Source organism: Sporothrix schenckii (assembly GCF_000961545.1).
Source record: "Sporothrix schenckii 1099-18 chromosome Unknown Cont42, whole genome shotgun sequence".
Lineage (NCBI taxonomy): Eukaryota > Fungi > Ascomycota > Sordariomycetes > Ophiostomatales > Ophiostomataceae > Sporothrix > Sporothrix schenckii.
In genome coordinates, this window is record NW_015971143.1 from 1,850,895 (window position 1) to 1,873,161 (window position 22,267).

Consider the following 22,267-nt stretch of genomic DNA (forward strand, 5'->3'; position numbering starts at 1 on the left):
ACAATTGTACTGTCCAGGAAGCACGTGCGAGCTGGTTCCTTCCGTTTTCTTACGAACCTGACGATGCTCCTTCTATTTTTGGACTCAAAGCGATGCCTCACGCATCGCTCTTGCCTTATCCTCGTAGCAATTGTTTTTGTGACCATTTATCACGACATTAGGCTTCGCTCGATGTGTCCGCACAATCCCCCCCACCCATGGCCTGATGCCTCGTCTGACAAGTCTGGGATTCGTGCTGCAGCAGCATCGACGCTCTGGTTTCCCGTAGGCAAGACCGTCTGCTGCTTCCCTACTAGCTGCTGCGTGCTGGGTGTGCTGGCGATCCCTTGTCTCTTCCATAACCTCACTTTTCATTGCCGAACAATGATGACCCGTTCCAAAATTGTCCGGCGGAATGAGACGACGCTCAAAAAATACGACCTTCGCCTTGATAAGGAATTGGGGTGTCTCTTTTGCGCAAGTTGCACCCATCTCACCTATCCCATAGGCCCCTCGTCGAAGGCATACTGCCAGCACAGATTAGACTGGCACGAAGAGGCTATTCCGGCCGCCGACTGCCAGCCTATCCAATCTTCGCTTTGTAATTTTGGGCTACGGAATTTGAAGAAGTTACCTCGTGCACCAGATGGATCGTCGCCAGTGAAGGGGCTTCCTATTTTTCAAGCATTCAAATGCGTGGAGTGTGAGTTTGCAACGTTACAGGCTGATAAAGCTCACGCTCACCACCACACGACAGGGCTTAAATTTTGGCAGAGCTATATTCAACCAAAGAGCGACTTCCAGAGACACTCCTGGACGGTGTCTGTTCACGCCAGTCCCCAGTTGGATAGCAATACCACAGCTGAGACTCGATGCTTGCAGTCTGAAGAGGACCTCGGTGAGAATACTCGATTGGAACCGGCCACTTACACCACAACCGGTGACGGTTCATTTGGCTTTGCTCTCGACTGCCTTGTTGAAACCGAAGGATCTAAAAGCCAGCTTATCAACTGCCTTCCTCGAGTTATGAAAGGCGGGTTGAATGAATTCGACGTCGTTCATACAATCCGAAAGCTGATTGATGAAAAGGGTCAGGATGGCTCAATTCATCTTCTTGCACCCTGGGATTACAGGACCCTCCATCAGGCCGGCAGTCAGATTGTTTCGACAGCGGTGCAGTTCGATTGCCACGACCATGTGATATGCCCGATTGTCAAAGGTGAACGCTGGTTTGTTCTGGTTGTTTGCACACGCATAGGCCATACGCTCTGTCTGGACACCTCGCATCAAATGCAGTACGAGCCCGCCTTCTTCCTTGCGAACTATTTCAAAACATGCTTTGCATGTGCCGTGGACAACTTTGTTTGCCCCAAAACGACGCCAATGGCAGCAAATGCATGTGACAGCGGTGTTCTCGTTTTGGGCTTGGTCAAGAAGTTTATCGACGATCCAAAAGCCGCTGCACAGGCAGTACTACGCGACGATGCTAAGTTCGAATGGAACGCAAAGCCAGTTCATATCCGCAGAGCGCTGGTCTACCGCTTGGCCCCGGCATTTTACGATGCGTGTGAGTGTTGTACAGCAGGGATACATGGACTGGACCAAGAAATAGTGCCTCTCTAATTTTTAACAATAGATGATGCTATTGAGGACATCAAAAACGTTTCTTGGCTCATTAACCAATTGGGGAAAGAATGCAAGCTTGCCGAGAGCATTGTTGCACTCAGCCAGCACTACCAGGAATTGGCTCATCACATGGCATCCCTCGCTGGAAGCCTTTTGGTCATGCGCGATGACTACTCAGCTGAATATGATGGGCTGGAGCAGCTCCTTTCCATTGACTCGTTGCCCATTGGGCTCGTACATCCAAAGACACCGTAAGTCAAACATCGGGATGGGAATATGGCGGCCAGAACAACGTCAATTGCTGTAGCTAACATAACTCATTGCAACACATAGTCAAGCCCTCGAGCTTCAGTCGCTACTTGAGGCTTCTCGAGTTTCCGGCGACGGAACATGTACTACAACCAAGTCGCAGCAACCGCCTCGAGATGCAGTTGGCAATCGCGGCCTCTCCCACAACCAGGGGCCCTCTCTTTCGCATCAACATTCTGTGTCCAATATGCCACTGGTCTCATCAGCAATGGATACAGTCTTGGATAAGAAGCCCTGTCCTCAAACAAAACAGACGGTACCAAAAAAGCGCAGTGCTGAGTCTAGCCAGAAGTCATATCAGAAGAGAAAGCGTCAACGGCGCGATAACTCTAAAATGGAGGCGGTGCCCGCCCGAGTTGCAGCCCAGCCTCACGCAGCTCAGATCAACCCCAGAACGCTTATTGCCCCAGCAAGTGTCAAGACGCAAAAGGGGAGAAAACCCCCAGAAGGGAAGGAAAAGACCCGAAAGGGGGATATCACAAGGCCTGGCCCGGTTGAAAGTGACACACGAAAAGGTAAAAAGAAGGTGTAAGGTATTTCGAGGTAGCTAAGCTCATGAATCCAGCAGTGCATGGCAATAGTACATGAACGTGGAGACGGCCGAACTTACAAGCCGGAAAGCTACCAAATAATTTAATGTGTGATGGAACAATATCACAATAGCATAGGATAAATTAGAGAACCAGGACGAACACTAGTAAAGACAGCGAGGAGGGGGTGGACAGTGAGCGAAGACAACAGCGAGGAAATTGTGGCTGAAGTAATGCTTCGCATGACCAAAATGACAACATCAAACGAAGACATTCAGCGAGCAAACTGTGAATCTAAAACGAAAAAATGGGATAATATGAAAATGAAACTATGCAAAAAAAAGACAAAAAATAAATAAAATGGGGCGCAGGAGCGCGCAACGATGTTAGAAGACAAGGACCTAGTAAGGACTAAGAGAGTGAGACAAATATAAAAACAAACAATAAAAAAAATAAGTAAATAAAACAGGAGTAAAAACATATGAAATACATTGATTCATGTTTGGCAGTGTCCGTTAAATAACAGCCACAGCAGCAACACAGACCAAGGCAGCTGCGCGTAGGGCTGCCTTGGAGGTTGCGCCGATGAAGCTGCCACGGCTGCGGCTGGTGCCGCTGCTATGGGCTGCACTTGTTAGCTCAAAATTGGCAAAACTAGCTGGTAGCGAGGACGGCGGACGGGGCAAATTGGCCGGGTTCTCGCCCTTGCCGTCTGCGACCAGCGTTTCCTGGTTGTCGACATTCGGCTCGGCACTGCGCTTTTTGTTGGGGAGGGCGGGAGCAGCAGGAACCGCAGGAACCGCAGGAACAACAGGAACAACAGGAGAAGCAGCAGCCGACAGAGCAGAGTCCAGGTCCGACACCTTTTCGCTCCGCTCCGCAGTCGTTCCCAACGCTCTCTTGGCGTCGTCCTCAAAACCAACGCGAAGAGCACCCGGAGTCTCAGAGGCAGTGTCTCTCAGAGCGTCCCCTGGGTCCCTGCCCCCGTTGCCGCCATCGCCACTGCCCTCGCGCTTCTGGATGGCAATCGACGCCGGCAGAGTCTCGAGGTGCTGCGAGGCGCGGGTGACCGTAGTGTGGTGGGTGGGAAGCACGGGCGTGACCGACACTGCTGGCCTCGTATTTTCGTGGCTGTGCCCCTCCGTCCCTGCATTTTCCTCCGCTTCCTCCTCTTCCTGCGCCGTATTCGAGGTACGCTCGCCGTTCTGGTTGACAGAGCGCCCAAAGTACGTACCCAGGACACGGACCATGTAGCCCTCGGGGTGCTTGGGTGAAGTGCGGCGGACTCCATCGGTCGCTACAGCAGCGGTATTCAGGACGCGTGTCATGGACGACGTCGACGTCGTGGTCAATGTTGTCTCGACGGACGGCGGGTTTTGGTAGCCCGGCACATCAGGCACATTGGGGACGCCAGGTGCGCCGGGTACGCCCGGCTTGCCGGGACGAGTAGAGTTGCTAGGCTGGCAGCCATAGCAGTTGATGGTCGACACCGAGGATGCTGTGGTGTTGCAGATGGATTTGGTGACCGTTTCTATGGTGGTGGTGGACGTGATTGTGTAGGTCGAGCCTCTGGGGCAGATCTCGACAATGTCAATGATAACGACAATTTCGACGCCAATGTACTGGCCGCAGCGGTCTGTTGTTGTCGACGAGGAGGAGGTAATGGGTGAGGATGAGGGCTCACGCGACGACAACGATGAAGGAGGAGCAGTGGTAGCACTATTGCTGTAGGTTGTTGATAGGTTGCTTGATGCCGTGCTGGAGACGGAGGTCACCGAAGAGATGCTGGACCGCGTCGACAGGGACGACCTAGTTGTTGAGCTGTTTAGGCTGGACGAGGGCAATGCACTCGACGAGTAGATGTTCGACGAGTAGGGAACTGACGAGCTGGAGTTGTTTAGGCTAGAAGATGACGGGAAGCTCGACGACGAGGACAGTGTCGACAACGACGTGCTATTCAGGCTGTAGCTCGAGGCGGAGGTGGACGACACGGGCGAGACCGAGTAGGTCGATGAGTTGTAGACAGACGAGAAGGAGCTTGACGGTGCAACGGAGGAAGACGATGAGGTCGAGCTGTGCGGGGACGAGTACGTCGAGGTATTGTAACTGTTGGAAATGCTTGACGAAGCCACCGATGTAGAAGTGAAGCTAGAAATAGAGCTAGACGAAACAGGCGACACTGAGGACGTCGATGTGTTGTATCCCGATGAATAGCTTGACGAAGGCACATGCACGGACGAAGAGGAGGAATTGTAGACCGCCGAGCTATAACTGGAGGTTGTGGGAGAAGCCAACGAAGTTGACGTGTTGGTTATGACAGAGCTATAGCTGGAGGACGTGGGGACAACCGAGGATATCGATGTGGAGGAATTGTAAACGGCAGAGCTGTAGCTCGACGAGACGGTTGGGGCGGACGACGATGTCGACGTGTTGTAGACAGCGGAGCTGTAACTGGAAGAGACGACGCCCGCCGATGATGTTGACGAATTGTAGATGGCTGAGCTGTAGGAGCTGTGGCTGGAATATGTGAAATGCGAGGTCAACGAGGCAGACGAATTGTACACGGCTGAGCTGTACCTAGAAGAAGCAGGACCGGTCGACGAGGTGTAGCTGGCCGAGCTGCGGGACGGAGAAACAGGAGCCGACGACGTCGAGGCGTTGTACACAGCGGAGCTGTAACTGGAGGACAGTGGAAGACGGCTTGACGACGTCGTCGAGTTGTACACCGTCGAGCTGTAGCTGGACGAAACGGGACCAGTCGACGAAGTCGAGGAATTGAAGACTGGGGAACTGTGACTGAAAGACGTCGGTACACTAGACGATGCAGTCGAATTGTATACCGCTGAACTGTAGCTGGACGAAGAAGGTGTAACCGAGGACGCGACAGAGGACGCTGACGAGTTGTACACTGCAGAACTGTAGGTGGAACGGGACGTCGAAGTGCTGGACGGCGACGTCGTTGACGAGATCGGCGTCAGGCTGGAGGACGACGCGGGATAGGAGCGGGAGCTGTTTGCGGAAAGAAACGACGAAGACGGCGACGACGAGAATGATGTTGACGGGGTCGACGACGACGAAGGCGACGAGGAGGAGACACTTGACGACGTGTTGTAAGGAACGGAGGAAAGCGACGAGGACGCCGGTAGTGTCGACGACATAGGAGCCGTCGACAGAGAAAGAGACGACGATGGAGGAGGAGCCGAGCTCGAGTTGCCGTACGGCGCGCTCGATGACAGTACAGAGGACGTAAACGAGGACGTAAACGAGGACGTCAACGATGCCGTAGACAGCGGAATGGACGCGCTCTCGCTTCGTGAGAAAGACAGCCGCGTCGTGGTCGTGGTGGCTATTGAAACGGCCGTCGTGGTGGTCGTGGTCGTGGTCGTGGTGGTCGTCTCGATCGGCACACTGAGAGGGACCGACTGGGACGCCGACGCCGACGCCGACACGGCCGGCTTGGCCGCACATTTCTGGCGCGCACTGTCACTGTCCAGGCCAAAGATGCACTGGCACGTCGACGAACACAGCCCGCCCGCGGCACCGTTTTGGGCCGTGCCCTCGTCGCACTGCTCGCCGCTGCCGCGCGACACCACGCCATCGCCGCAACCCAGCGGCGTCACGCCGCGCGCCACAATGTACGGCACGCCGCGGACACCCCCGGCAAACGAGTGGATGCCCACGGCGCCCGGGGCAGCCGCTGCATCTTCCAGCACGGCCAGCGGGACAAACCCATTGGCACCGCCCGCAGGGTAGCGCGGGATCAGCGCGTGGGCACTGCAGGACCAGTTGCTGAGGTTGCCGTCCGAGATGAGCTGCAGCTGCGGCGCGCTGTTGCTGTTGGCCGCCTCCGGGTTGGCCGCCGCTCGTCGGTCGGATGTCTGCGGCGTGGCCACGATGCGCGCCTCGTCGAAGCAGCTCAGCCGGCCCTGCGCGACAAACGTGCCCAAGGGCGTCAGCGCGTCGACGGTCGAAAACGGCTGGTCGTCGTAGTAGCAGGAGAGCGAGAAGTAGAGGCCCGTCGCCGGGTGAGGGCGATGCGTCGTCTGGTCCTCCGTCCCACCACTGGCCGCAAACCGGATGCCGTCGTTCATGAGAGCCACGGCGCCCGGGCGCGTCGACGCGTGGTATGTCGTGTCGGTGCCCATGACAATGACGTTGCCCACAACGGCGGGGCCCCAGGCCGCCTTGGTGTCGCTCAGAAATTGGATCTGGTCGAGGCTGCCGCAGTCGGCGTCGGGCACCACAATGGCCTTGTACTGGGCAAAGTCGGCCGTCGTCATGGCGTACCACTCGGCCTTGGAGGCAACATGTACTAACACGGTTAGCGATGAACGTCTTCAAGTAGATCGAAATGACATCAAGCTCAAAATGAAGAGCGGTGCAAGGCGAGGCGATGATCTACAACGTACCCGTGTAGTTGAGGGCCAGTGCTTGTCTGTATTCGGCAAAAGTCATGCCCTGATAGAAGAGCAGGTCTGCTGCATGGGCAGCGCCGGCCAGGGCCGTTGTGCCCAGCAGGAAGTCCATGAGCCTCATGATTGTGTGTGACCTGGAGAATGCAGAGAAATAATAAAATGGACAAAAGTATGAAGTGGAAGTCGGAATAAAATCATAAACGAATGAAAGATTACAGTTTCCTCGACATATGCGTAGCAGACAATTCGTGAATAGGGGAGGCAAGTAAACAAACCCAAGACGCAAAAAAAGGATCCAAAGAACAGTAAGATCAGAACAAAGGATGCAGCGGGAGACTTGGAGATTCGTCCAAGGGTCGACAAAACAATACAAAGGAGGGAAAAGGGTAAAGGGAAAAGGGAAAAGAATGCCGAGCAACAAAGGGGTTGAGGAAAGAGAAAAGTAGAGCAGCAGAAAAGAACAGACGACGGAACTGTCACATCCAAAATTGTGTTGAGAAAGGACTGCTGATCAATGAGAGAGGTCAGAAAATGAGAGGCAACGAAGGACCATATATACGGCCGGTATAAAAGGGCCGGTACAGCCAAGGACATCAGGAACGATGAGAAGATTAAACTGATGGGGTAAAACCATGGGGTTCGCACGATAGCACAAGTCTGTCCCAAACCAAGGATCCGCAGCAAAACAGTGACATACAAAATAAACAACAAAGTACAGCCAACCATGTAAAACGGAGGACAGCAAGGCACACGCAAGACATTTCTTGCCGTGCTATCTTTTTCGGGATGAGCAGAGAGGAAAGGAGAATGACGGCATTCACTAGAAATGAGAAAACTACAGGGACTAAGAAGAGACAGAGCCCACTTCGACCGTCTCCTGCCCTCTCCTCCACAGACGTCCGACCTACCTAGCAGTGAGCTACAGAGTGGAAGAGCGTTGGAGAAGTTGCAAACTGTTTGAGGTCTGCTGAGGAGACGGTCTCAGACATGGACTGTATCGGTGGTGATGAGAACAGGAGATGCAGACTGCTGAACCCCTTCGTAAATTGTGACGACAGCTGTGGACCCAGCAGCAAGAACAACACTATTTCGTCCATGGATAGCCGACTCGCCTGCTCTCCTGTCGTATTGAATTTTATTTATATGAAGCTTCTGGTTCTTTACTCCTTCTTCTTACAAGATTCATGGCTCCCTGACGCTGCATTAATGTGTGAAATATGACTGAAAGAAAGGAGTGGATAGCGGACAAGAATACATATCCGAGTTTGGTTCCTGTTTTTGGCCGGGTCGTACAAATTCAAGCCTCCAAATTCAAATCACGCTCAGGAGTACACGCGAGAGACCTCGTTTTCGATAGACACGACAAGCCGTCTGCATGGGTTCGCTTGACATGGGTCAGGGATAAGCATAAATTAGGTCTGCCGAGAAGAAACAAGACGCTGGCGTGTCCAGGAAGCCACCTTTTCACAGTGGAGGTCCGTTTACGTCGAGGCTGGGCAGCATTTCTTTCTACGGACCATTTACGCCGCCGATGCCAACAGGGAGCAGCGGCACTCAAATCACCTCTCGCCTTCCGGCCCGAAAAAATATTTTCCCTTTTTCTCCACATCCTCACACACTGTAAATGGATTTCACTACAACCACATATGCTTGTAAGATAACAGGAGTACAAGAGGACTGGCACGTCTCTCTTTCTCTCCCCCCCCTCTCCCTCTCTGTCTCTCTTTCTCTCTCTCTCTCTCTCTGGTTTGTGAGCGGGCGCGTGGACAGTAGCATGCCATACAGGATACGAGTGCGTGGGTACTTGTGGATTCCTATATAGCACAGAGTGAGACTAGGAGGACCCATGCTTTCGCTACAAAGGACGCATGGGGTGCGTTCAAACGCCGTGTCTTGCTGAAGATTAACTGCCAGGTATTTGAGGATCATGTAGTCCACATTGTGGATGCTGTTGTACATCGTGTGTGAGAGCAATGATTCTAGCAGGCCTGAGAAAGGAAGCGAAAAATGTTGCATTACACCGGCTACGAGTCCATGTCTAGCTTTGGGCTCGTCGGACCTTGTGCGAGCAATGGATTGACAGTTGCAGCTGCCATCGTCCGTTGTACATTGCTGTTCATGCACGAGTGTATGCACGACGCAGGTTCGTCACGCACGAAGTGGCACAGGACCGGGAGAAGGGGCACGTACAGTTACGTCAAATACACCAAATACGATGTATGTCAAATATGTCAATACGGCAGTATGCCAATACGAGTAGTCGACAAAATTGGTTCACTGCGGCGACGGTCACACAGAGTTTCGGTCGTCAGCAGAAGAAAGCTTGTCGAGACGTTCTCCAGCAGCCAGAGCCAAACTTGAGATTTTCAGACATTCAGACATGGTGCAACGCAAACACAGCCTACGCAGACACAGACCCACAAGAAGTCTGCTGAACCGGCGGATCTTGTCTTTGTCCCCCGTCGTTCTGTCTTGGGCGTCGCAAGGATGCAAGGCAGGGGGTTTGTTATTTGCTGTATGTGTTGTACAAGTTTCCCGATAGAGCAGCGAGAGGGTTTGGGAGAACGGATGCCGGCGCACGGCTGATGCCATAGACCTGTCATACAAGAACCAGACAGTAGCGAAGGGATCCTGAGAGGAATTGACAGATTCACACCACCAATCGTCCCAGACGCAGGTACCGTCCAGTAGCCGTTCTTCTCAGTATGCCTATTGCTTCTTTGTTCTCTTTTCTGATGGGTGTTTGTTTTGTGTCCTTTTTCTCCGCGCATTGATATGCAGTCAATGAGAGCAACGAACAACTAGATTGCCAATTGAAGACGAGGCGGCAAGGAGCACTGACCAAAACAAAGACGAGAAGTACCAAAACAAGTCGAAAGAGGCAGGCGAGGATGTGAAGCGGCACAAGACACCGCCGAAGGAAAAATAAATAAAACTGCCACAAGGAGGCACGAGACCATGTTCGAGACGAGACAAACAAACGCGTGAGACAACCAATGTTTGCAGAACTCTTAGAGAAACTGCAACGATGAAGAGCACGAGACACTTGCGAGATGCTGGTTCGCTTTCGAAGAGACAACACATATGCAGGGCAAAACACAACCGGTCGCCGAGCTCGGTCGAGCTGGGCCGACCAGATTCATCAGCCAAACCCATTTGCAACGACCAGAAGTAGTGTAAGACCAGGCTTGATCGCGATCACGGTTTTCACAGCTTGTTACACACCACAAGTGTGAACAAGCCTGAGAGCAACATCAGTGCTGTTCCGGATTTTCTTCGCCTGTTCCGGGCGCTGATATGCATACAGAGTGTGCACATAACGATTGTACGACGAGCCAAGATAGGAACCGGCTATCCTTGCCTTGTCAGAGCGGCGAGGAAGCAAGACGCCGAGTGGTCCCGAGACTGCTGAGAAATTGAAGGAGCGAAGGTGGCGGCCCCCGATGGTATGAATTGCCTGCCGACAGGAGGTCACGATATAACGGAGAAACCCCGTTGAAAAGAACGGGAGAAAAAGAAAACAAAAGGACAACAAAAAAAAATAACGTTCCCGCGTTTCGTTTGGAGAGGTGGCAATAGACCACGGACGGTAAAAACAGCACCATTTGTGGCATTGGAAATTGGAGTTCGATAACCAGACGGGTCCGCTTTGGCGACCTTACGCTAGGATGCGGAGTGTTGGCGGTTGGTCCTTGGTCCGGGCAGACTTGCAGCCGTCGTGCCATTGGTGCTGGTCAACACTCATGTATTGCAACATTGCTTATGTCACTTTTGCCTCATTGCCCACTCTTCCTTTCACATAGCGACGGCACGTCGTACGTTTGTCAGTGAAATTGTACGCGACGTATTATTTCTCTCTTTTGTCTTTTTTCTCTCTTTTGTCTTTTTTGTCTTTTTTGTCTTTTTTGTCTTTTTTGTCTTTTTTGTCTTTTTTGTCTTTTTTTCTTTTTCTTTTTCTTTTTCTTTTTTTTTCTTTTCTTTTTTTTTTCTTTTTCTTTTTTTTTTTTTTTTTTAAATTTGGTTTTGCCTCCGTAAACTGTTATCGAGTCTGTCGGAGGCAGATGTACAGGCAGTGAAAACGCATTCTCTTGCGTTTGCTTATGTCTGCCTGTGTCCTCACAATTGTTATCTCGTGCAGCAGATGTAAAACCGCAAGGTCAAATAAGTAGGTAGTCCGTACTCACTCCATCTGGCCACTCGATTCGCCATTGCACGGGCCGTTCGCCCTCTTTATGCCGTGATGGGCGCAGGCGACGGCAAGGCAGAGCCAAACGAATGCCAGAGTTTGCATGTTGCAGAGCGGCTTAGCCCAAGGCAGCGAACCGGTGACAACTACAAGAGAAAGTCAAGGCATCCGGAGAAAACAAATGGGCGATACGCTCCGTAAACAGACAAATCAAGTACTACGACCGCTCATGTCACGTCGAAATAATACGAATTAACAATTGGATGTTCAAAGCCTGCAGTCTTCCGAAAATGCCCGGAGCAGGTGGTGCTATGATGCGTCACAAGGCGGACATTGTGAGGTTGATTTAAGTTTTCTGTTATGAGTTTTGAGTTTTCGCGACTTTGGACCTGGAGGAGCCGACCAGCATCAACCACACTTATGTAAGCCAAGCGGGTTCCAGAAGCACGGAAATTGTCGTAGGCAGCGTGAGCAACGCTGGGTGGTCCAATTGTCGGGAATGACAAATGTGCCAGGAGAGAATGCTAGAGAACCAAAACATGGCGAATCAAAAACGGACCAGGACCGGACTAACGAGATTACTAAAGAAGCCAAAGGAGTCACCCACTTGCGCCAGGCCGCACATCCGGTCGGCCCCAGCCTCGGGGCGCGCGACTCTAGAAACGCAGGTTAATGGTTAATGGTCAATGGTTAATGGGTGGTGGGTCCAAGAAATGATCAACTTACCCGTTCCAGCATATCCGGTGTAAGTGAACCTGGGGGGGGGGGGGGGAAGTGTCCAACAAAAGGCAAACAATTCAAACAAATGCAGCGGAGATACGAATTACGACGAAAGATGTGAATTCGATGGGACAAGGCACATTGAGCGTGTGCAAGGAACTGCACACGGGAATGCCGTTGTTTCTGGGCTTTTTGGGAGCAACTTGGCATCCGACAGCCGACATCCCACAGCCCCACTGCCCGAATGTGTCAACGTAACGGTCATCTGCTTGTTCAGACAACTTCACCAGGCACCGCCAGTACCGTGCATTTTTCAACTTGTTCCTTTGGGTTTTCGGGCGCCCCTTGCTCTAAACCTTAATTTTCCTGGGACGGTTGCAATCGTGGGATTTGCCCCCTCCTCATGCAGTCGTCGGAGTCTATTTTTTTTCTTTCTTTGTCTCTCTGCCTGATATCACGAAACCATGCAACACATCCTTGTTTTTGTTTATTTTGAATACTCTTTGTTTCGTCTCCGGTCCATCCTCAAGACCCACAAGGCTGCCATGTTCTTCTTTGAGTCTTCTTTGAGTATTCTATGCGGGACGACCTGCCCTTTTTGCCCCTTCTCGTCCAGAGTTTGCCTGCGAGAATAGTCCATGCATGGCTAGTCTCTTCTCGATTCTTCTCCTTTTTATATTTATTTATTTAATTATTTACCTATTTACTTGTCAAGTAAGTTCCGGGTCCCGACGTCACATTTTCAAATATCATTATATCATGCCCACAGGCCAAGGGCTCGGGAGGAAGTGCGTTCTTTGTAGACTACGGCGCCTTGCAGGGCGTCTCCTTTTCTCTCTTATTTCTGCCCGACTTCGACGCCACAGTCCTCGATGAATCCAACTGATGAGGCGAAACCTGTCAACCGCAGGGCGTCCTCGCCGCCGGCAACTCTTATCACCACCTATCGTACGCCGGCACCACGACTTCTCTTCTTCGTTTCCTTCTTTTTTTCTTCTAGGCAGCAAGGGGGAAACGAAAACAGGAACGGCAACTCAAATGCTACGTCGTGGTGGCTACGATCTAGAAGAAACGAGGCTGTGAGAGAGTGAATCAAAACGAGAAGATCCAAACAAGTGTTGAATATGTACGTTGAATATCTGCGTCCACGTTACGTTGCGCTTTTGATCAACCTGCCTATCTGCTACCGTCAAATTATGAAAAAAGAAAAAGAAAAAAAGAAAACACTAAAGCACGGACGGTTCACTAATTGGACAATTTTTATTGTTTTATTTTTACTTACCCTTTAGGTAAGTCTGCATTTATGCGGGATACTCTCGTCTACTACGGACTGTAAACTCTTCTCGTTCCTGTTGCGTCAACTTGCCGATACGCTCCCGTCAACATCACCTCTTATTTTTGTTGACAACTATCTTGGTCAAGATATATATACTCTCATACTATGACGACATTGCTCCATGGTATTTGTCGTGTCTGTTTTTTCTGCACATCACCCCTTCCTGCCCTTTTCACCCTCATACTCCTGATTACTATTTATTGATCAGCACATATTGCCTCTTATACTCGGCTTGGCCGCGCACCACCACTGTGTCACTTCGTACACGGGCCCAGAGTTGAATTGTCCTTCCCCTCCCCCCCTCACCGTCATGGTCGCTGGTGACCAGACACCGACGACGCCGCCGGTCCCTTTGCAGCCAATCCACCCGTTCTTCGATGCGGCCGGGGCCGCAGCCGCAGCCGAGGCCGAAGCCGTCCAATACGGCACGTTCATGACCCTCATCACCAAAAACGACATGCTCTATTCGGGCGTGCGGGAGGACGCCGACGCGTCGCCCAACCTGATTGCCTTCCATCTCGCCACGATCCGCGAGCTCGCCGGATCTGAGCAGCAGATGCAGGCCGCATACCGTCTTCACAGTGGCCAGCAATCGGCATTGCGGCCGGTCATGGAGACTGATTTGCCAATGGAGGGCTATTTCGGCCAAAAAGAGTATGTTATTTTTTTTTTTTTTTGAAGGACGTATTTGTCATTTTGGTGGTTTGACGAATTGTCGTTGGGAGTTGGTCGTCAATTATGTTTTTCTTTGTCATTCGCGGATTGCGGTCTAGACCGAATTTCTCCATTTTGGCCCATTTTGGCCCATTTTGTCAGCCTTTGTCAGACGTCACATTTCCCCAGCCTTGACACTTTTGCTCACATCCACAGCCGCATCAACGAGTTCCGCACCTATTATGCACGCCGCCTTATCAACCCCGGCGCACCACTGCGCGACAACCTCGTCGCCGAGCTGTTCCAAGGCGGCTCCAGGCCCTTGTGGATGGGCCTGTTTGGCTGCTACGGCCTGCCGCTCGTCCACTTGAGCGACTCGTTCGAGATAAAAGCAGCCACCTACGCCAAGCAAGCCCTGGCCCTCGCCGCCAGCCACCTGGACGACAGCCTGTGCAGCTTGTTTGCTGCCATTGCCGCCGACTCCCGCCGCCGGTCGGCGCTCTTTGGGTCGAATGCTGCTGCTGCTGCTGGCGCGTCCCGACACGGCCGGCAACCGCAGCCCAAGTGGACGTGCGATCCGCTGTCGATCCTGCGCGACCTCTCCCGGGACGGCCGCCTGTCCGGGCTGCCGCTCGTGCTGCCGGGGTACACGAGCCATGCGGCGGCCGGGCGGCCCTGGTCCAGCGTGCCGGTTGTGGGACAGGTCGTGCTGGAGAGCGTCTGGCGCTGGGACCTGGCCGAGACGGTCGACCCGCTGGACGCCCTCGAGGAGCTCGGCCGCGTGACGACCGTCGCGCTGGCCTGCGGGACGCACAAGACACCGGGCGCCGCCGAGTTTGATGTCTACCTGTGCTTTCTGCCGACGCTCGTGCTCGCGCTGCGCGTGTTTCTCGCCGCCGTCCGCCTGCAGTACCCGGCCGTCAGCGAGATTGCCCTGGTCCTGGTGCGCTGCCTGTGGGCGCAGATTGTGCTGGTGTACATTTTGCAGCTGCGGCCCAACGTGGCAGCGACAGCGACAGCGACAGCGACAGCGACAGCGACAGCGACAGTGGCGACGCCGACGCCGACGCCGACGCCGACACCGCCCGAGCAAAGCACCGCTCCGTCTGCAACCCCCCCCGACGACGACCACTTTTTGTTCCGCGCCTTCTACGACGACACGGCACTGGACCAGCCGCGGCACCAGGACGCCTTTTACCTGCGGGCGCTGCGCAGCTTTGCCATGCTGGCGGCGACCGAGCGTAATCCGGCGTGGAGGGCACGGATCGACAACGCGGCCGTGAAGCTGCAGGTAGGCTGGCAGCGCTGGCTCGGCCTGGGCCCGGGCGAGGCGGCGACGCTGGATATCCGACTGTAGACGTTCTAGCCAGAGTGCAGAACGGAAACGGACTGCGTTTCAGGATGCCATGAGACATGGACACTGAAAAGAATTTGTGTACTAATTATGTATTAATGGACATGGACAATGAAAAGAATTGTGTAGTAATTATGTAGTAATGTACATGGATCTGATTGTCTAGCCAAGCCAAACCACCGCAGTGTCTGCTCCATAAGAATGTGCCACTGGCGGAGAGGATGGATCGACTGTGGTCGACTCCACCATTGCCGCACCCTTACAGCTGATCGATAATCTTCTCGGCCGCGTAGCTGATGTTGACGCCGTATTTTTCCAGTGTCGACTGCACAAACAGCGTGCCGTCCTCGATGACAACCTCGCAGTAGCTGCCGTAGGACAGCTTGTCCACGATGCGGAAGGCGATGATGCCCTTGTCGACTGCCTCGTTGAAGCCCTCCTGCAGCATGTCGTCCGAGCCAAACTTTTGCGACTCCAGCTGGTACGCCACGCCATCAAAGTACTCGCGCATAAAGTAGCCCAGCTGGCGCTCGTAGTTGTCCTGGTCGACCTTGCCCGCCGCCTCGGGCGACGACAGCTTGGCAAACACCGCCTCAAAGTTGGGCTCCAGCCGAATGTCCTCGCGCGCCAGCGTCTTGGCCATTTTGGCCCGGATCGGCTCAATCTGGCCGTCGTACTCGCTGCGCACGCTCGCGCGCGCGGCAAACGACAGCGTCGTGGCACTGGCCGTGCCCGGGGCGGGCGGCGCGTTGTTGAGCGCGGCCAGCAGCTTGGCCTTGTCCAGGGCCTGGTCTGTGTTGACGCCAAAGTAGGCCTCGTTGAACAGGATGGCGAGTCGGCCGCCCGCTTGGACCTCGCAGCCGTTGTACGTGTTCTTGCCGGCCTCGTCCAGGTCCATGGTCAGGACGTGGGCATGGGCGATGCTGTTGAGCTCGTCGACGCTCGTCTTGTCCTCGCGGTCGACAAACGAGCTCAGCATGTAGACGGCGCCGTCGGCGTAGCTGTAGAGGATGGAGCCCAGGCTGGTTTTGCCCCAGTCGTTCTTGGCATACGGAAAGATGGCAAGAGGGTTGATGTCAAAGGTCCACGCGACGCCGAGCTTGTCGGAGAGCTTCTTCTCCAGTTCTTCCTTTTTGTTCTCCCACTCATCGCGGACTAGAAACAGAGGATTGGTGCATATTAGTATATGGTCTGAGCAAAGAGAACCGTTTGTCAAGGCGGAACCTACCGTTCTTGCGCGTCACTAGACTGAGCTTCTCGGCGGGCGGAAGACGAGGCATTGTAAAGTTCGGTTTCGTGCGGGACGAGAAGAAGGGGACGAAGGAGATTATGCTGGTGTGTGATGAATCTGAAGATGCGAGAGAAGCCAATTTGTTGATGTGGAAGGAGAGTGACGAGAAAGGTCGCTAACGAGAGACAAGCTCCGACTTATATACTAGATTCCCCTGTCCGGCTTGTCGCCTGAGGTCATGAATTCATAACGAGGCTTCTCGTGCCTTGCATTGTGTCCGTTTTGGGAAGAGGATCGCACTGGTGCCTTTCCTTTGGCTAGACATGGCACCTTGATTCCCTTTTTCTTGCGTCTACTTCTAATTGCTTTAGTGTTTTCTGCCCTCCACGGTCAGACCAGTTGCTGTGCCCCTCCGTGTGCTCCGCAAGCTACGCCGTCCACCTGGAGCTTCCCATCCTCCTCTGCTAGGTTATCTTGGCATTTATCGTGGCAAGCCGCTCTTGTGGGAAAAAACGAACGGCCAAGGTCTGTTCGACCCATGAAACGCGCCTGCAGCTGAGAGTGAAAAGAATGAACGGAGACTAAAGGAAATTGCAGCCGGCCCATGGGAGGATTTCAAGCTTGATCGATTCAACCTCGTTTGAGAGGCGGCTGATGCTGTCGGAGGTGGTGAAAGAATTTAGTATTGACTCAAGTTGGGGCGTGTAACATCATTGGACACTTGCTGTTGACCACTGAAAAGGCCCAGACCGCCCACAAGTTGCAGGACAATCGTTGGAAATCGTTGCGCACTTTTCCCAACCAGTCGACGCCTCCTTACCCCTGACGATGCATCAGTCAAGAGCGGGGAGAAAGCTGTGGCCAGGCTGAGAACGTCCAACGATTTAGTGCCACCAGAAACGACCCATCAAGTCGGGCTAGCATTTGGAAGGTAGAGGTTGGGACGGGACTTGACGTCCTAAGTGGGTGGAAAAGAGCTGAATCGGTTGCCTGCCGGCGTTCCTAGGCCAATGTTCCACCCTACCTAACAAGGCGCAGTTTGGCATTTCGCCAGTTTCGATAGTTCGACAATGGAGACGGACTGTATGTTGTATGGCGTAGATTAGAAGCAAATGGGGTGTTGATGCTGCTGCCCACCGTCCAGGTGTTGATGTCACAGGCACAAAGTTTGTGGGTCACGGTCTGGGCCGTTGCGTCCCTTGTTCCAAGGCTGAACACACCCTGGCAGCCTGGACCTGACGAAGAGTTCAGATGAGAGTGGAGCAGAACGGTTCTGCAACAAACAGTTCAGATCGCTCTAAACAATACTCTTGGGTAGGCTGGGGACTGTGCCGATCCCTTTTCTTGGTAGGCTTTGCTTGGCTAGCAAACAACAGCTCCCCCGCTCGCCTCCACCTTCAAGAGATTCACTGTTCTGCCTTGATGTTGGAGTGCCTCGCTAGCTGCCTTGCGTAGTTGTGCATTTTTTGCAAATGGTCTCAATAACAAAACGACTAGGTCGTTCGACGATGTGGACGTTGTCAGTCCCCAACGGAGAGTTCCACTAGAAGCTGCGAAAACGCCTCGTCTCGTTTTCAGGGACCTTATTTTTCATTTCTGGGTCGATTTACTGCAGTCGTCGACAATGTGGAGAAACAGAGCTGGCGCAGCCTCTCGCGTAATTGCTCCATACTCGGGGTAGTGGCATTCCGCTCTCCACTTTAGCTCCGCAGAAGCTCTTGTGCTGAAAGCATGAAAAGAGATAGTCTGCTGCGGCTGGAAAAAGGACTCTGCTTGCTTTTTACGACAGCAGAAGACTGTCTGCGGTAAACGTGGGGGAAGGCTTGGGAAAAGGGGTCATCGCCACGACCCAGACTTGTGAATCTTGAACAGATTTGTTGATTGCTCGTTGACGATATTTCACTGGAGGCGCTTTGTCGAGCCCTTTTTTATTATTTTTATATTTGTACGCTTCGTTGTTGTCGAGAGCTGTCCGACCCTGTGAGATAGTCATCAAAACCTGCGCTGTGCTGCTCCGTTAACAGATTACTCTTACACCACAAAGGCTGAACGTGCGACATCGTCTATTTGACCGAACCATTTTCCATTGCTGCAGCTGCCGGCAAGCATTGTACCACGGCATCCGTTCAACACCGGTCGCAATGGCAGGCAAAATGTAAGTCAGCAGACAAAGTGAATGTTTTGCAAATTGCCGGCATGGCCAATGCTGACTTACCTCCTCCCCCTTCTGCCAGCCCTCTGAAGCTCCAGATCGCCATCCGCGACTTGTGGAACAAGGAGACTGCGCCGGTCCAGGTCGCCCGCGCGAACCTCCACAAGGTCCTGGGCTGCGCCGTCACAATTAACCCGGAGTGGATACAGCTGCTGGGCGACCTGGACAAGGTCTACCCAGACAAGCAATCGCTGGCGACAGCGGTTGCGGGCTGCGTCGAGCTGTGGTGCAAGGTGTTTGCGGAGCTGCTGGAGGGCGTGGAAGATGCGGACACGGCGCAGCAAGAGTGGGCGGAGACACTGATGGACCGGCTGCAGCCGCTGAATGGCCTGCGGCTGCTTGTGACGGTGACGGGCTCGGATGCGTCGCTGCCCGTCGTGAAGGAGCCCGGCACGGCATGGTCCGACGACCGGTCGTCGTTCTTGCTGTACCTCCCGCACAGCCGGCCCGTGACGGTGCCTGGGGAGTTTGCGGCGGTGTACCGCGGCGGCCTGCTGACGTGTTTCAAGGAGAAGGAGCCGGCCGGACCGAGCTTGGCGGTCCGTTCTGCTGCGGCCGCCGGTGGCAGCGGCGACGACTGGGCGGATGTCGCAATGGACGCGGCGACGGGCAAGGCGGGCGTGGTGGAAACGGCCACAGGCGCCGAGGTGGCGATTCCAAAGCTCGAGTACTTGCCTTCGCTGGAGTCGCTGCCCCGGCCCGATGAGCTGTTTTTGCGGCCGCCGTACCACATCATCGTGGCCGACTACGGCAAGAAGAAGATTGTCGTCCAGGGCAGCCATAGTCCCTCGCTGAAACTGCTTGGCGAGTATATGAAGCGATGGTGCCGGATCAACCACCATGACTCGCGCCAGCCGCCGGCGGTGGCGGTGGAGTTCAACCAGTCGTGCTGGGGTACGAGCCCAATGCACGACCAGGTGACGTTGACGTCGGAGGCAAACAATATTTTCCAGTTCAATCCGGCGATCGTGCTGGCATTTATCGAAGGCGTGCTGGGATACGACAAGGTGTCGACAGAGCAAGGTATCTGGACGTTCCGGCGGACGGTGCCGTTCAAGGGCTAGGCAAAGCAATGGAGGAGACAAGGAAAAGACAAAACATAACAACCAGTGCACTGTTCTTTGCAAATTGATATCCATACTTTGATAATTTTGACATCCAAACTAAAAGCCCCCCATTATTTCACCAAAAACACGAAAAACAAGGCAAAGGGTATCCAAACTTATGTGTTGAAGCAGCTGCTACAGGGCTGCTACAGGGTCGAAAATCGACTTAGTCCACGCGTGATTCCGTCGTCCGGGCTGCGTCCGTTGCGGTACTGCCACAGCCGGCTGACGTCCTTGACCTTGATGGGGCGCGGCTGCGAAGCCTGGCGTGCCAGGATGGGACTGCTGGCGTGGATCGCCACGAGAGACGGTGCCGCTGCAGTGCTCGCGCCGTTGGTGGCCGCCTGCCAGTTCCGCTCAAAGGCCTCGTGCACGACGGCGCTCTCGTCGCCGGCGCGGGCCACCTCGACCTCGCTCTCCATAAACGCGTTGCCCGTCTCGGCGCACCCGACAATGGCGTTGGTGGCGGGGTCGCGGGCGAGTGGGAACATGCCGTCCAGGTAGTGCTGGCAGAACTGGTGGCCGCCGCGGGGGGAGGCGCGGGCGAAGACGCGGCCGAGGAAGCGGGGCATGGACCGCGTCTTGGGGACGGAGCTGACAAAGTGGAGGACGCCCCAGAGGGCGACAAAGTCGGTCGTGTGGGCGTAGTGCTCGATGTGGCCGATGGCCTGGCCGGTGAGGGCGGCGGGACGGACGGCAGAGGACTCGGCGACGAGGAGAGGTGTGCGGTGCGTGGTCTTGGCGATGGGGGTAGCGGGGGTGGCGGATGTCGGGGTCGCCTCGGCCGTCTCCGGTTCGGCATACATCGACCCAAAGGCGGCCAACTCCCGGTTCTGGGCATCCACGGTGCGGTGCGGGTTGTTGAAGTGGTTGGCGGCGTTGCCAAAGGTGTAGACCTCGAGCTTGGCCAGCATGTCTTGGGGCAGCTCTTGGAGCAGCCAGTCCAGCACGAGGCCGCCCTCGATGCCGCCTTGGGAGTGCAGAATAAAGACGGCCTTGGTAATGTCGGGGCGGTACAGCGTTTCCTTCAAGATGCCGTAGCAGACGCGGACGTCGCGCGTCGCGTATGTGTAGTTGCGCTGGACAAGGCACTCAATGACATCAAACAGGATGCCGGATCTGACAGTGTTAGGACGTCACAGTCGCATGAAAACGGTCCAGAGGAGTTTGCAGTACATACGTCTTGTTGTGAATGCCGAGGATCGGCCGCTTGAACGTCAGCGCCAGCCGGTCCAGGTTGCTCTGCATCCGGTGCTGGCCTACGGCCACACCATTGAGAAAGACCCACTGCTCGTGGGCGTGTTGAGGCAAGGCGGGCGCACACTCGGGCCGTGAACGGTATTCGATGGCACCGCCGATGCCGTTGAGCAGCACGGTGCACAGCACGTGGTTCACGCCCAGACAGGCGAGCACAAGCCCGGTGGCGACCCATACGGGCAGCAGACACGCGGCAGGGACCAGGCCGACCAAGAACACGAGCTGCAGCACAGCCAGCACTGCATGCACAGAGATGCACCAGATGTTGGCGAGGGTAGGACTGAGTTCCGCGAGAGGGCCGGAGTCGGCCGGCCAGAGGGGCCAGACAATGTAGGGCAGGGCCCAGGCGAGGCGGAAGAAGTGATAGACGTCGTAGGCCAGCAGTTTCCATGGCAAGTCGGTGTAGGAGTAATTGATGACGGACTGGCCACCGAGCTGGGAGCCGAAGAAGGAGGTGGACGAGGTAGACGAAGAAGAGTGCTGCGAGGACGGCTGTGGTATTGGTTTAGGCAGTGTGGATGTCTGAAGAGATGGCAGGCGGTCGCGGCGAGGGTGGCGCTGAGACGGCGAATGAGAGTGCAAGATGGACTCGCCGAGCCGGGGTCGGATGTCTCCATTGGCTGTGGCCGTCGCCGCGGTGGTGGATGCTGGCGCTTGCCGGCGACGAAACGAGGCGGAAAAGGCTGCCATGTTCACACGATATGTTTTGGGTTTGAAATATGCACGTGAGGACGAATAGGGCAAGGATGAAGACCACAAACGGAAGCCGCCCTCAACGACGGTCAAAATGGGAAGGCGCGGTCGTGGTTCTCCAAGGCCTTGTAGACAACCGATGCACGCGACGCAAAGGGAAGGAGCCAGCCTCGTCAATTATGAGGCAGCCGCGACACTTTTAATAGCTGACCTTGGTCGACCCGTATCCTCTTTTCTTGGTCTTGGTCTAGTATTGTCTCGTTTCGTTTCCTGTATTTTTGGACACAGTTGCCGATCATTTGGTCACGCTTCGGCAGTGAGAATGTGGGTGGCGGAGCCAACGGACTGGCTGCGCGCTGAACTCCGCCAAGCGAAGCAGGAAAAGAACGAGGAGCAAACGAAAACACGAGGCAGGGGTGTAATGGAGGGGGTCAGACGAGGCTGTGGGCAAGGCCTGGCCTGCGGTAGGGAGAGGCATGAGTTGCTTGGCGGAAAATACAAAAGTGCTCACACAAAAAGCAAATAAATAAATTACTAAACATGACGAAGAGAGTTTCGAAAACGACAGCACCGACAAGAAGAGGAATATCAGACGAGGAGGAGCGAACACGAACGGAAAGGCTTGCAGGAGGTGGGAGGACAGACGAAAAGGATGATCA

General features: G+C 54.4%; 6 protein-coding genes across 6 annotated transcripts; 3 read left to right on the forward strand and 3 right to left on the reverse strand.

Moving 5' to 3' along the window:
• Nucleotides 1–363: 363 nt before the first annotated feature.
• SPSK_01541 (uncharacterized protein) lies at nt 364–2,446 on the forward strand (the record flags this gene model as incomplete). Its single annotated transcript, XM_016728450.1, has 3 exons — nt 364–1,546; nt 1,616–1,856; nt 1,939–2,446. 3 exons carry the CDS (start codon nt 364–366, stop codon nt 2,444–2,446), a joined length of 1,932 nt encoding a protein of 643 aa, XP_016590106.1.
• A 513-nt stretch (nt 2,447–2,959) lies between these two features.
• Nucleotides 2,960–6,980, reverse strand: SPSK_01382 (uncharacterized protein; the record flags this gene model as incomplete). The annotated part of the gene is made up of 4 exons (XM_016728297.1): nt 2,960–5,226; nt 5,285–5,914; nt 5,986–6,756; nt 6,854–6,980. 4 exons carry the CDS (start codon nt 6,978–6,980, stop codon nt 2,960–2,962), a joined length of 3,795 nt encoding a protein of 1,264 aa, XP_016590107.1.
• Nucleotides 6,981–13,411: 6,431 nt separating this feature from the next.
• Nucleotides 13,412–15,112, forward strand: SPSK_01639 (uncharacterized protein; the record flags this gene model as incomplete). The annotated part of the gene is made up of 2 exons (XM_016728547.1): nt 13,412–13,755; nt 13,972–15,112. The coding sequence occupies 2 exons, from the start codon at nt 13,412–13,414 to the stop codon at nt 15,110–15,112; spliced, it is 1,485 nt and encodes a 494-aa protein (XP_016590108.1).
• A 256-nt stretch (nt 15,113–15,368) lies between these two features.
• SPSK_01849 (uncharacterized protein) lies at nt 15,369–16,389 on the reverse strand (the record flags this gene model as incomplete). Its single annotated transcript, XM_016728748.1, has 2 exons — nt 15,369–16,264; nt 16,338–16,389. The coding sequence occupies 2 exons, from the start codon at nt 16,387–16,389 to the stop codon at nt 15,369–15,371; spliced, it is 948 nt and encodes a 315-aa protein (XP_016590109.1).
• A 2,092-nt stretch (nt 16,390–18,481) lies between these two features.
• On the forward strand, nt 18,482–19,616 carry SPSK_10412 (uncharacterized protein; the record flags this gene model as incomplete). Its single annotated transcript, XM_016736835.1, has 2 exons — nt 18,482–18,495; nt 18,575–19,616. The coding sequence occupies 2 exons, from the start codon at nt 18,482–18,484 to the stop codon at nt 19,614–19,616; spliced, it is 1,056 nt and encodes a 351-aa protein (XP_016590110.1).
• A 188-nt stretch (nt 19,617–19,804) lies between these two features.
• Nucleotides 19,805–21,605, reverse strand: SPSK_01604 (uncharacterized protein; the record flags this gene model as incomplete). Its single annotated transcript, XM_016728513.1, has 2 exons — nt 19,805–20,777; nt 20,839–21,605. The coding sequence occupies 2 exons, from the start codon at nt 21,603–21,605 to the stop codon at nt 19,805–19,807; spliced, it is 1,740 nt and encodes a 579-aa protein (XP_016590111.1).
• Nucleotides 21,606–22,267: the final 662 nt, after the last annotated feature.